Raw genomic sequence first — 11334 nt, 5'->3', positions numbered from 1 at the left:
ATCTCACTCATACGATTGCCAACCATTACGAATGTGGAAGAATCGTGGAACAAAATGAAAGACACGATCCACAAAGCGGCCTCTGCAACCCTCGGGGTCACCAAGCCGGGTAAGCGGTACATCAACCGAGATACTTGGCTTTGGAATGACGATGTTGAAATGAAGGTCCGTGAAAAGAAACGCCTCTACCACAAATTTCTCGACGATAAAACGCCTGCTAATTGGAAAATTTATAAGAATGCCAACCGGGAAGCAAAGAAAGCGGTTGCTGTCACCCGAGCGAACCATTTCAAAAATCTTTACGATAAACTGGATACTCGGGATATCGGATATCGGATATCGAGCACTTCTGTTGCGTTAATGACAAGAACGGTACTTTGCTTGCCAACCGTCGAGCCGCAACGGATAGATGGCGAGAATACTTCGAGCAGATTTCAACTCAAGAATTTGCTCATCCTCCACTTCCACAATCATTGCCGACATTTGGAGCAGTTCCACCAGTCAGCGCGTTGGTGTTCATCAAGGAAGCGCCCTCTCACCACTCCTCTTTGTTCTTGTTATGGACACCGTCACGCGGGATATCCAACGTCCAGCGGCCTACACACTGCTTTATACAGATGATGTTTTCCTAGCATCTGATAGCAAAAATGATCTCGAGCAACTTGTCCAAAAACGGAATGATCGCCTCATGCAACACGGTCTCAGATTGAATATAAACAAAACTGAATTTTTGACAACCGATCCCCATGAAACAGGCACAATCACTGTCACTGGCAGTGATCTGCTCAGAACTGCGCGATTTAAATACCTCGGGTCGACGCTATCAGCCAATGGAGAACTGCATTATGAAATTGCTTGACGCATTAACGCAACCTGGATGAAGTGGCGTTCCACAACTGGTGTTCTTTGTGATCGACGTATCAACGAACGTTTCAAATCTAAAATCTACCGCAATGTCGTCAGTCCAGTCGCTCTCTATGGTTCTGAGTGTTGGCCGACCATAAAAGACAATGAACGGCGTCTTGCGGTAATGGAGACGAAGATGCTACGTTGGACTAGTGGCGTCACACGTTTAGATCACATCCGAAATGAGGATATCCGCGATTGTTATGGAGTTGTACCGATTGTGGAAAAGTTGCGAGAGAGGCGTCTTCGATGGTATGGTCACACAATTCGTGCAAACGACAATTCACTTGCCAAGATTGGTCTGAACATCGAAGTCGATGGTAAACCAAAACCAAAAGGCAGACCTAAGCAACGGTGGCTTGATACGCCAGATGGGGATTTGAAAGCCTCGAGATTGCACCCAGATCAGGCATTCGATGGAGCCAAATGGCGAAACCGATCACGACGAGCCGACCACGCTTGTGATTTTGGCTGAAGAAGAAAAAAAAAAAAATTCAGCTGTAAGGTTTCCTCAAATTTCAGATGAAGACACCTCGGCAAAGTTGTCTTCAACGAAGAATTTGAGCACTTTCAGCCTCTGGAGAATGTTCTCAAATTCGCAAAAGGCTGCGAACGCTGGAGGCGGGGAGCTTTACGGGAATAGTACTATGGCGCTAAGAATGGCGGCCTCACTAAACTCCCCCTCACTAAACTAAACTAGGGCCCCAGGGAGAAACCCGGATCGAGGGTCAATCCGCCGATATCATTGAAATATGTATCCAATTTCGGTAAAGTCCATATTTTGGACTCCCGGGAGGCCTCCCTGTCGTCCGACCTGGGTTTCACCTTAGTACCTAGTAATTTGAACTTGCCTCACTTTGACCATAAATAAATAAACAGGGAAGAGAGGAATCCAACAAGGAAATACTAACCTGAAATTGCGAACTATCTCAATAGATACCTGGAGAAGTTATTTGTTCAGCTCTCCAAAGGAAGACATTGGAGTGGGACAAATTTAAAGAACGATGTCCATTTTCAACTTTATTTTCATTTTCGTTAGTTACATATTTTGTGTTTTACATTTTATTTTTGAGTTGTTATCTTTTTATGATGAGGATGAGTTTGATTAAACTGTAAACCATACTAATTACCTTTAAGCATCATTTTATCTCTACGCCTTAATTCAGTGGGTTATTCCGTTGTTAAAATCAAATGCACATAAGCTTACATAAAATTATCTAAAATTAAAATAAATCTTAGTTGAATTTGGAAGAGCGTACATAGCAGCTGGATTGATCAATCTAGAGCCTTTCCATTGTTCAAGAGACAAAATATGGAAGTAGTTAATATGGTTTAACGCGATGATGAATGATGATGAAGATGAGTATTGTATACCTTGTGTTGTTTTTGTGTTTTTTTTTTTGAGTTTTTCATTTTCTTCACTCGTTCTTAAGTGTTGAGGTTAGTACATAATTTTGAAACTATTTGGTTAGTTGGCATAATCTCGCCGTTTTTTATTCACAGAAAGGATGTTTATAACTTCCATTGGATGCCCTAATTTTATTCCCATTCAAACTAAGTGGTAAATTCCCGAAACCGATAGTAGAAAAATCACAAAATTTCAGTCCATTGCGAAGTCGCCGAATTGAAGATTGAGCTCTTCTATTTTTCGGCGACTTGCTCCTTCTCCTTTTCAACGAGAGTTTTAGGTTGCTGTTGTTCCGAGTCGGGATCCTTGGCGTTTAATTCAGGCTCAGCCATTTTATCTTTAGCCATCTGTGATGCTTCGTCATTTTGAGGACTGTCTACTGATTTGGCTGCGGCTTGCGATGGGGTCTCATTATTTGAGGCAATTGCTTGTGAATCTGGGAATGATTGAAATGTTAATCTAGTGCTTAAAACTGAGAGGTCAAGTTTTGATGTCTTCCAATATTGAGACTACAATAATTTGAGGCTGTATTTGGACCTTTTTGTAAGATTATTTCTCAGCTACCTCACCTTCTTTAATCACTTTTTGCACCTGATTGCTATCAAAGCGGCTTGCAAATTCCAGAGCAACAGCGTCTGCCGCGAGTTTGGCTTGCTCAGACTGGGGCCGAATATCCTCAAGATCCTGTAAAGCCTTGGCGAAATTACGAGCGGCGTTGTCAGCTAGTAATTGTTGCTCTTGGCTAATTTGCTCGTTACTTTGAAGTGGCAATGGCAATGGCAGCGCTTCCGAGCTTTGTTCCATTTTAATTGGGCTCCTATCATTTTGGATGTTACTATCTGGGAGATCTGTAATGCTTCTGGCCTTGATTGCTTGGAGTGGTTGCAGGCTGAAAAGTGGATGGAGTGGATTTTGAAGTATGTCCACGTTACCGAAGAATTGTGGCCGTCCAGCTATGGTATAGAAACGACGTTCAGGCAAGGGGTATGTGGAAGCAGGTGTTTGTGGAATGATGCCCTGGGGGATTGTCTCAGCATCAGTGTTAATTTCTGGCATTTGTTGTTGGGCTTGCTGTTGAAGTCTAAATTTGCCTTCCTTTTCCTCATTCTGGTCGCTACTATCGCTATCGCCTTAAACGCAGAGTGTAATTGATAAATGAAAATTATTTTTTACGGTAAATAGCTTACCCCAAGGAAGTGGGAAAGGGATAATTTCTTGGAAAGTGCCTGCACCGGAAATAATTTGGTTGCAAATGGTGTCGAATTGCCGAGTAGCTGGTGATCCTATATAAAAGATAATTTCTAGTTTTATTAGTTGTTTATTATCGGCTATAATTTTCCAACTTCTGAATGCCCTTAACCTTCAGAAGTAGGTGAAACTATCCAAACAATCTAAACATCTAAACTAAAGTCTATGTGGATAAAACCAGATACTTCAGCTCAAGTTCATACCATGTGGTATAAGTGGTTGAATAACCGGTTGCTGCAATTTAAGTGCCGGCTGTAGTTGCAGTTGAGCTTCAGGAGTTAAAATTAAAAATTCGCTGAATGGTCGCAACTGTTTCATTTCAACTTGTTTAATGTTTGTTGAAGACATTTCTGCCGATGCTGCGGCTCCTTGTTCCGTAGGAGCACTGCAAGCCAGAGCGATACATCCGAATAAAATTATCGCCAACATCTGCAATGAACAATATAAAAAGAATAAAATTGGCAACGAAATATTACAAACGAAGAAATACCATATGTATGTAGTGAACAAATCGGTATAATAAAGTACCATGGTCTCTGCAAGCAGAGGGTAATGTATATGCAACACAGGAAACAATAACAAGAACAATTTCCTTTTACCTTGTGAACAAGGCGAATCAAAGAAAGAAGTAAACAATATTACAAAAAATAGTAGTAAGACTACCATAAGGTCCAGCAGACATCTCGAACCCTTTTACTCAGATTACATTCGATTGCATGCAATGAAAAAATTGCATCTAAAAAACTGGTTGTGGCCAACATAGTTGCATTCGTTGATTAGATGATGGCAGTGCAACGTCTCGGAAATGCACCCAAGCGAACTTCTTTTATATCTTGAGGGAAAAAGGAAAATGACAAATAAAGATACAATGATAGTGTTGGGTTCAGTGTAACTATATTCCATGACCGACGTAAAAGGTTTGCATTGAGATAGGTCAAGAGCGGACATAACTTCTTTTTTGTCTTCACTGTCAGGGTCGTTGAGCCTTGGTATGAGAACTGCATTCGAGCTGGAAGCTGTTTTAACGTTTAAATCGTCATGGAGGTAGCAATTTTTATGGTTTCGTGCATTCTGATCATTTGTTGGTTATATGAATTTAATTAAACGGAGACACGATTCAAAGACGGACAAGCCATTCTGTTGAACTGTGTAATCTTGTGTCAGAAAATTTGCATCATCTTTTTAATTCTTGCCTTTCAAAGTCTAATCTGACTTATTGCATCTTGGGTTGCTGATAAGTTTGAACCCTTCACTGATAACAAAAGAAAACCCTGGAGGGAGCTATTCTTAAGAGTTGAGTTGGTGGGTGGAAAAGGCGGTTGAAATGGGTTAGATTAATTTACAATGTAATGCTTGGCAGGCAAAATCGAATTGTCACCTACTCGTAACTGTCGAATAGTGCAAACAATGCTATATTCTCAGTTACCAACGGCGGAACGGTAAACCTCTCTTGCATTACCCTATTGTTGCAAAACCCTAAGACAAGCCTCATATTAATCACTTAAATTTTGGAATATACGATACTTGCACAGACCTCGAACACTAGATAGCCTCCTTAAGCAAGTCGTAGACTACATGCTCAATATTGTAGCAATACAGGAAACTATATTACTAAGGAGTGAGAACGTGGCCATGCAATCGTATACAATTTTTAAAAGTGGAAATTCTTCGAGAATAAGAGAGAGAAAGATCTGAAACCACTTGTTACCGATTTCAGATTTTATTTGGATCTCAAGCCATTTCTTGTCGACCTCAAACCCATCAAGGAAAGACTAGACGATCTGAATAGGGAGGAAGTTTTTGGAATGATGTTAAACATGGCTAGAAGATATCAACACTCAAACTGAAATGAGGAGGTGCACCGAGAACCTTGACAAGGCCGATAATGGCAATAGACAACGCCTCGTTGACTTCGTTTCTAAAGGATCTTCGCGCTTACTACATAGGCGCATACACAAAAGAACTATCAAATCTCCAAGTGGTCCATCTTACATTTTTTACTTATAAATGCGCCCCTAGAATCCTCGATGCGTGTGTATATCGTCCCTCGCGACTATCATCACTATCTAGTAAAAGCTAAGTCTCGGTGTCGTGTTGGGGATATCATGCTTCATAATATAGTTTATATTATCAAGAACGTGGTCAAAGGGTAGTATAGGTCCCAGGGCGAAACGTCGATTGGTACCGACGATGGAGCATAAAACCTGGGAAATGCCTGCTGAACCAACACCAGCAGCTCTACTACAAAACCCTATCTCCACCTCCACGTGGTAACCGCTGGGAGCTCTTTCTTAACGAAAAATTGCAGACGGAGAAGGATGAAAGCGGGTCTCCCGCGCCTAAAAACGGAACAAATGTACCAACTGGTCCTCCAGGTTGGGGGGTGGGTAGGGCTGACAACCCTACACGGAAAACAACTTGTTACGAAGCCAGAACAAGAGCCTCGGATTGGACGGATAACGCAACGACGAACCCGGCAACTGCAAAGGAATAACGACTTGCCCATTTTCTCATGGAACGTGCGCTCCCTGTACAGAGACGAAGTTCCTGAGCAGCTAGCCAATACCCTGTCCCAATATAGGTGTGATGTAAGAGCGTTACAGGAGATGCGTTGGACAGGGACCGGTTTCCTGGAGAAGAGACATTACACCATATATTATAGTGGCCATCCAGTAAACCATGTGCTTGGAGTAGGTTTCCTCGTCAGCCAAAAAATGAAACCCGCTTTTATCGGCTTTGAAAAAATAAACGAACGGCAATGCACTCTGCGTTTGCGAGACAAATTTAAATATATAAGCCTCATTAACGTTCCCGCCCCTACAAAGGAGACTGCAGAGGCGGAGAAGGATACCTTCTAAGAGGCAGTAGAACGAACCCTCGAAGCCTGTCCAAGATATAATATCAAAATCATACTAGGTACAGCTAAGTAGGGACAGAGCCCGTATTCAGGCGATACGTTGGTTCCCATAGTTTACATCAAAATACAAATGATAATGGACTGCGGATTATTCAATTAGCAGTGTCACACAAAATGGTTGTTGGGAGTACGTCGTTTGGGCGGAAAGCGGTCCACAAACAAATGTGGGCCTCTTCAGACGGCAACACGTTGAACCAAATTGACCACGTATTGATCGATCGCCGCCACCTCTCAGCCTTAATAAATGTCAGAACATATGGGGGGCCAATATATACTGGGATCACTATCTTGTTAGCATGGTGCTCCGAGCTCGAATAACAACATGGCTCAGGATCCCCTCTGAAAGTTCACACTGAAGCCATGCGCAACATAGCCCAGGTCCCGCGAACTGAAGACGACGGACAAATTCTGCTACCACCGAATATAGAAAGGAACAGTCATAAGTCGCCAGGAGCCGATGGAATTACAGCCGAATTGGTGAAATATGGAGGGGACCAATTACACATATTACACACTACACAATTACTATGCTCAAGCTCTGGGACAGGAAATCAAAGCTTGACGACTGACCGAGAGGCATTATCTGTCTCGTACATAAAAAGGGAGATATCACACAATGCAGCAATTATAGAGGTATCACGTTTCTGAGTACCATTTATAAGATATTCTCCGCTATCTTGCTAGCTCGGATAGCCCCATACGCCCAGAACATCATTTCCCCATAACAAAGAGGCTCCACTCCAGGTAAATCACCAACAGATCAGATTTTCTCTCTACGGCAAGCGATGGAAAAACTGTTGGAATATGGACATCAGTTGCACCATATTTTCATCGAATTTAAAGCCGCCTATGATTGCATAGCCAGGGTAAAACTGTATACGGCCATGAGAGAATTCAGTATCCCGACGAAATTGATAAGACTGACTAGGCTGACCCTGACCAATGTACGAGGCCAGATAAAAGCACCAGGATCACTCTCAAGATCATTCGACATCAACAACGGTTTACGACAAGGGGATGCTCTATTATGCGTCCTCTTTAACCTGGCCCTTGACGATATTGATATAATGGGAAGAACGACTCGAGACGTACAAACTGCCTTCATTCAGATCGAGCAGGCGGTGATCGGCGCGAGATCTTAGGCTGCACATCAATGAATGCAAGACAAAATATATGGTGGCAATGTCAGCACCGAACCAACAACCAACAACATCAAACCGCATCAACTCACAACTGATAACAGCTACGATGATGAAATCCATGCATGGTTGCTGGCAGTCAACCTCGGCGCAAAACCGGAATGTCTGGAGTTCCTTACTAAAGCAGGCCTAGACCGGATACCGGTTGCTGCGCCGTTGATGATGATGATGACTGTTCAGAATGATCTGAGGAAGTTGCGATTAACCCTTAAACAAGTAACTATGATCGAATCAATTCAACTGGAAATCTTTGCAAAAGGAAGAATTATGCTACCAGTTTCACCGACTGGACCCCGACATAATGGAAGAATATGCTATTTATCAACGAATCGGGTTTCGACCTTCATCTTCGTAGAAGTCAAGTTCGTTCTCTACGTGACAGTCGTGCTGTCCTAACTGTGCCAACAGTTCGAGGGAGAAATGTGACCCTCAAAATAGCCTTGAATAACCAAAAAAAAGTCCATTTCCAGGAAATTATAATGCGGTCCGTTTTAAAGAATTTCTGACGGAACTGCAAAAGAAAATGCAAAACAACAACGGCGCTGTGCTGATAATGGATAATGCAGCTATTAACAGAGCGTCAAGAGTTACGGCGAAAATGGATGAACTCGGGTTTACTGTCAAGTACTTCCCTCCATACTCCCCTCAACTAGCATTTTCTAAAATCAAGACGTTTGTGAGGAACACTCTTTCCAACTCGGATAAATAGCATATCCTCTCCACCAACTGCGCTAACTGGGTGATGGATTTGATGAGCTCCCAAATGCAACGGCAAGCAATCCTCTCCACTAAGCTAAACTAAATTCACACGAATGTGAAATTTTAATTATTTAAAGCACATACTTGGATTTAAATTTGCCTTCAAGTTTACATTTTATAATACATATATATTTCAAATAAAAATTTTACTTGAATAACTTAATTTATTTCTTGTTAATTTACTTACAAAAAAAGAATAAAATAAAAATTATGAAAAATTTGTGTACAGACCTCCCTAATAGAATCTCATCCTCATCTGTCGAGTTTTCCCTTACTTCGGGTAAGTGTTTGAAAGTAATTAGCAACCCCACAATTTGAAACTTGTTCATACTTGGTAAGACTTTTCGGGGCCATGATAGAAAATTTACAGGCAGCCAAGATTTTTCTCCCTGCATAAACTGCATTCTTATCCAGTGGTAAAATGTTGGTATACAACTTTATAGTGGAACATTGAAAAAAACGGAATTTTAAATGGAAAATTCTGATTTTAGAATGGAAAATTTCGAATTTGAAATGAAAAATTCTGAAAGTCACTTGGAAAAATCTGAAACTGTTTGAAAAATCCGGGATTTGACTTGGAAAATTCTGAATTAGAATTGCAAAACCTATATATAAGAGGACGGAGGTAATTTTTTCAGATTAGGATATCTGAAGTACCCTTTTATGATTTCCATTTCTAATGTCGAGAAGAAATGAAAAATGCAAGATTTAAATTCACTTTTGAAATAGTGCTGGACGGAATTAAATGGATAGAGAAAGTTCTAGATGTAACAGATCAATTCTCAATAAAACGAGGTGATAAACAGAGACAAGAATGAAATTGATTTTGATTTTTTTATATTTCTACCATGTCTACATCCGTGAAGCATATCGTTTCTAGCATAAAAGACTACGAGGTCCATTATTTATTAGTTAGTTCATACAAGATTGCCATTGGAAAGGAATGGAAATGGTGGAAAGGGTTGAATTTGAATTACTTAAAACTGTTTAGTTATACTAAATTAGCTGAAGCTGAAGTTGAACTATTGTTTTTCTGGCGCACCCATTGCTCTATCCAACCTCAACTAAAAAAATCAGCAAGTGCACGAGGGAATCGATGCCTGGTCAGGTTCTGTAACCCATATGCCGGCAAACCTTCCACACATCAGGAACAAAGGTTTTGCAAAAGTTTTACATTGTCTTTCGCTAGCGGGGCCGTGCTAATGTGGAGGGTTACATGAGTAGATAAAATTTGGTTTTAATTTCCAGCTGCTCTTTACCGCAGGCATGTAAAAGTGGAAATCTAGTGCACAATGTCTCCTCTCGAACAATTATTTCGAAATGGGAACTTCCATAGGCAAAGCAACTATCTAGCAGTAGAGTGCATCTGCCAAGCGGAAACTCTTGCACGTTCTTCATTAACCATGCACATATGCTCTTCCGCCAAAAGGCAACAAACTTTTACTGGAGACATTATCGATTTATTGACAGCTTAGGTCGGGTTACCTTCGAGTGCTTAACCTCTACAGATCTGGCGCCGGATATTGTTCTCTAAGACTTTTTTCTGAGAAGATAAAAAATCTTTCAGAGAAGTTTGAGGAGTTTTAAGGGGCTTATTTTCAAATTCAAATAAGCTGTATCGCAGTTCTCGGCAGCTATCGTCCATGATTTGTGGCAACTAATGCCCAGGCAGGAAACTTTGCAAGTGAAATTGTTGGCAACACGTAGCGTCTTTTCTAGAATTGCTCAGTAGGTAATATGCTGGATTCCTCAATGGGGTGGTGGCAAACAATTAGCATTGGCGGCAGTTGGAATTGTACAATCCCTTTGTTTATACCATATATTAATATGTAAAGAATGGAGTGTGACAAAATAAGGGCAAAATCTTATTACTGAGTTGAGGCTATTGTTGCCTGTGGTATTTGATATTAACTTGCATTCATTAATTCAAAGTATTGGAGATAGAAATAATTTGCAGCTGGAATACCGAGTATATCACTTTTAGTATAAAACAATACTTTTCTAATTTAATTTCAGAAAAAAATGAAAACTACGAAGATAAAACTAAAACCTTGTATAATTTATGATGGTTAGAACATTTTAGAAAAATATCAGAAATAGAAAAATCCCAGCCGATATCATTAATATTGAGATTCTGGTCGCCGAAATTCCTGAAATGGTACTCAAATCGGGCACATAGTATATGAAAATGAGGAAGTAATTACGTCCCCATCACTCCATTCAGCCAACCTTTAAACGAAATAAAAACTCTCACCGCACATTTGCAAATGTTCGGAATATCCATTATGAACAAAGAGCTTAAAAGTTTTGTTTTTGCTGGAAGCATATTTCGAAGGGTTGATGCTTACCCAAAGGTTATTCAATAGTTATTAAAAGGAATTTAAAACATTTAAAAACAAAAGATTTAAGCGAGCAACTTGAATTTAGTTCAAGGTAAGTAAATACTTTTTTTAAGTTTTGAAAAGTTGGTGTTAGTTTATCGAATATATATTCTCATCTTTAAAGGCCAAAATGGAACAATGCTCTTGAAAATTGTATTAATTGATGTTGCAACGCACTATTGAGAAATCTATCACATTCATGAATCCACCCTATTGGATATGGAAATGTAAATATTGTGCGAATATGCAAAATCAAGAAGTGTACACCAATCAATTACCTTAAAACCAATTCTTTTTCACTACATTTTACTACACAAATAATTAAAACTTAACATTTACCTGTTTAATATTTTAAAATTTTCAACCACTCTCACACTGTTAACTAAAAAACTAAAAATTTTTCTAAAATTGCACTTGATCGAATGGTCCCAGTCAACAAAATGCAAGCTAGAACTGAAATAGTTCGCCCTTTATATAAACTTGATAATGCCACTGAACATGACCGACAATATATGT

General features: G+C 40.2%; 1 protein-coding gene across 1 annotated transcript; it reads right to left on the bottom strand.

The window, feature by feature from the left end:
• Positions 1-1913: 1913 nt before the first annotated feature.
• Positions 1914-11334, bottom strand: LOC119649982. Its single transcript, XM_038052423.1, has 5 exons — positions 11158-11334; positions 3766-3991; positions 3502-3597; positions 2884-3444; positions 1914-2750 (listed from the first exon to the last, which is right to left on the bottom strand). The coding sequence occupies exons 2-5, from the start codon at positions 3989-3991 to the stop codon at positions 2548-2550; spliced, it is 1086 nt and encodes a 361-aa protein (XP_037908351.1). The 5' UTR covers positions 11158-11334; the 3' UTR covers positions 1914-2547.

This window comes from Hermetia illucens, chromosome 2, assembly GCF_905115235.1.
Source record: "Hermetia illucens chromosome 2, iHerIll2.2.curated.20191125, whole genome shotgun sequence".
Taxonomy (NCBI): Eukaryota; Metazoa; Arthropoda; class Insecta; order Diptera; family Stratiomyidae; genus Hermetia; species Hermetia illucens.
The sequence above is the reverse complement of the archived record's forward strand: the minus strand, read 5'-3'. Positions and strand labels throughout refer to the sequence as shown.

Coding starts and splice junctions, on each gene's coding strand:
- LOC119649982 (XM_038052423.1), bottom strand. CDS start 3,991: ATGTTGGCGATAATTTTATTCGGATGTATCGCTCTGGCTTGCAGTGCT. Junction 3,445..3,501: donor CCCTTTCCCACTTCCTTGGG/GTAAGCTATTTA, acceptor TCTGCGTTTAAG/GCGATAGCGATAGTAGCGAC. Junction 2,751..2,883: donor GCAAAAAGTGATTAAAGAAG/GTGAGGTAGCTG, acceptor AATCATTCCCAG/ATTCACAAGCAATTGCCTCA.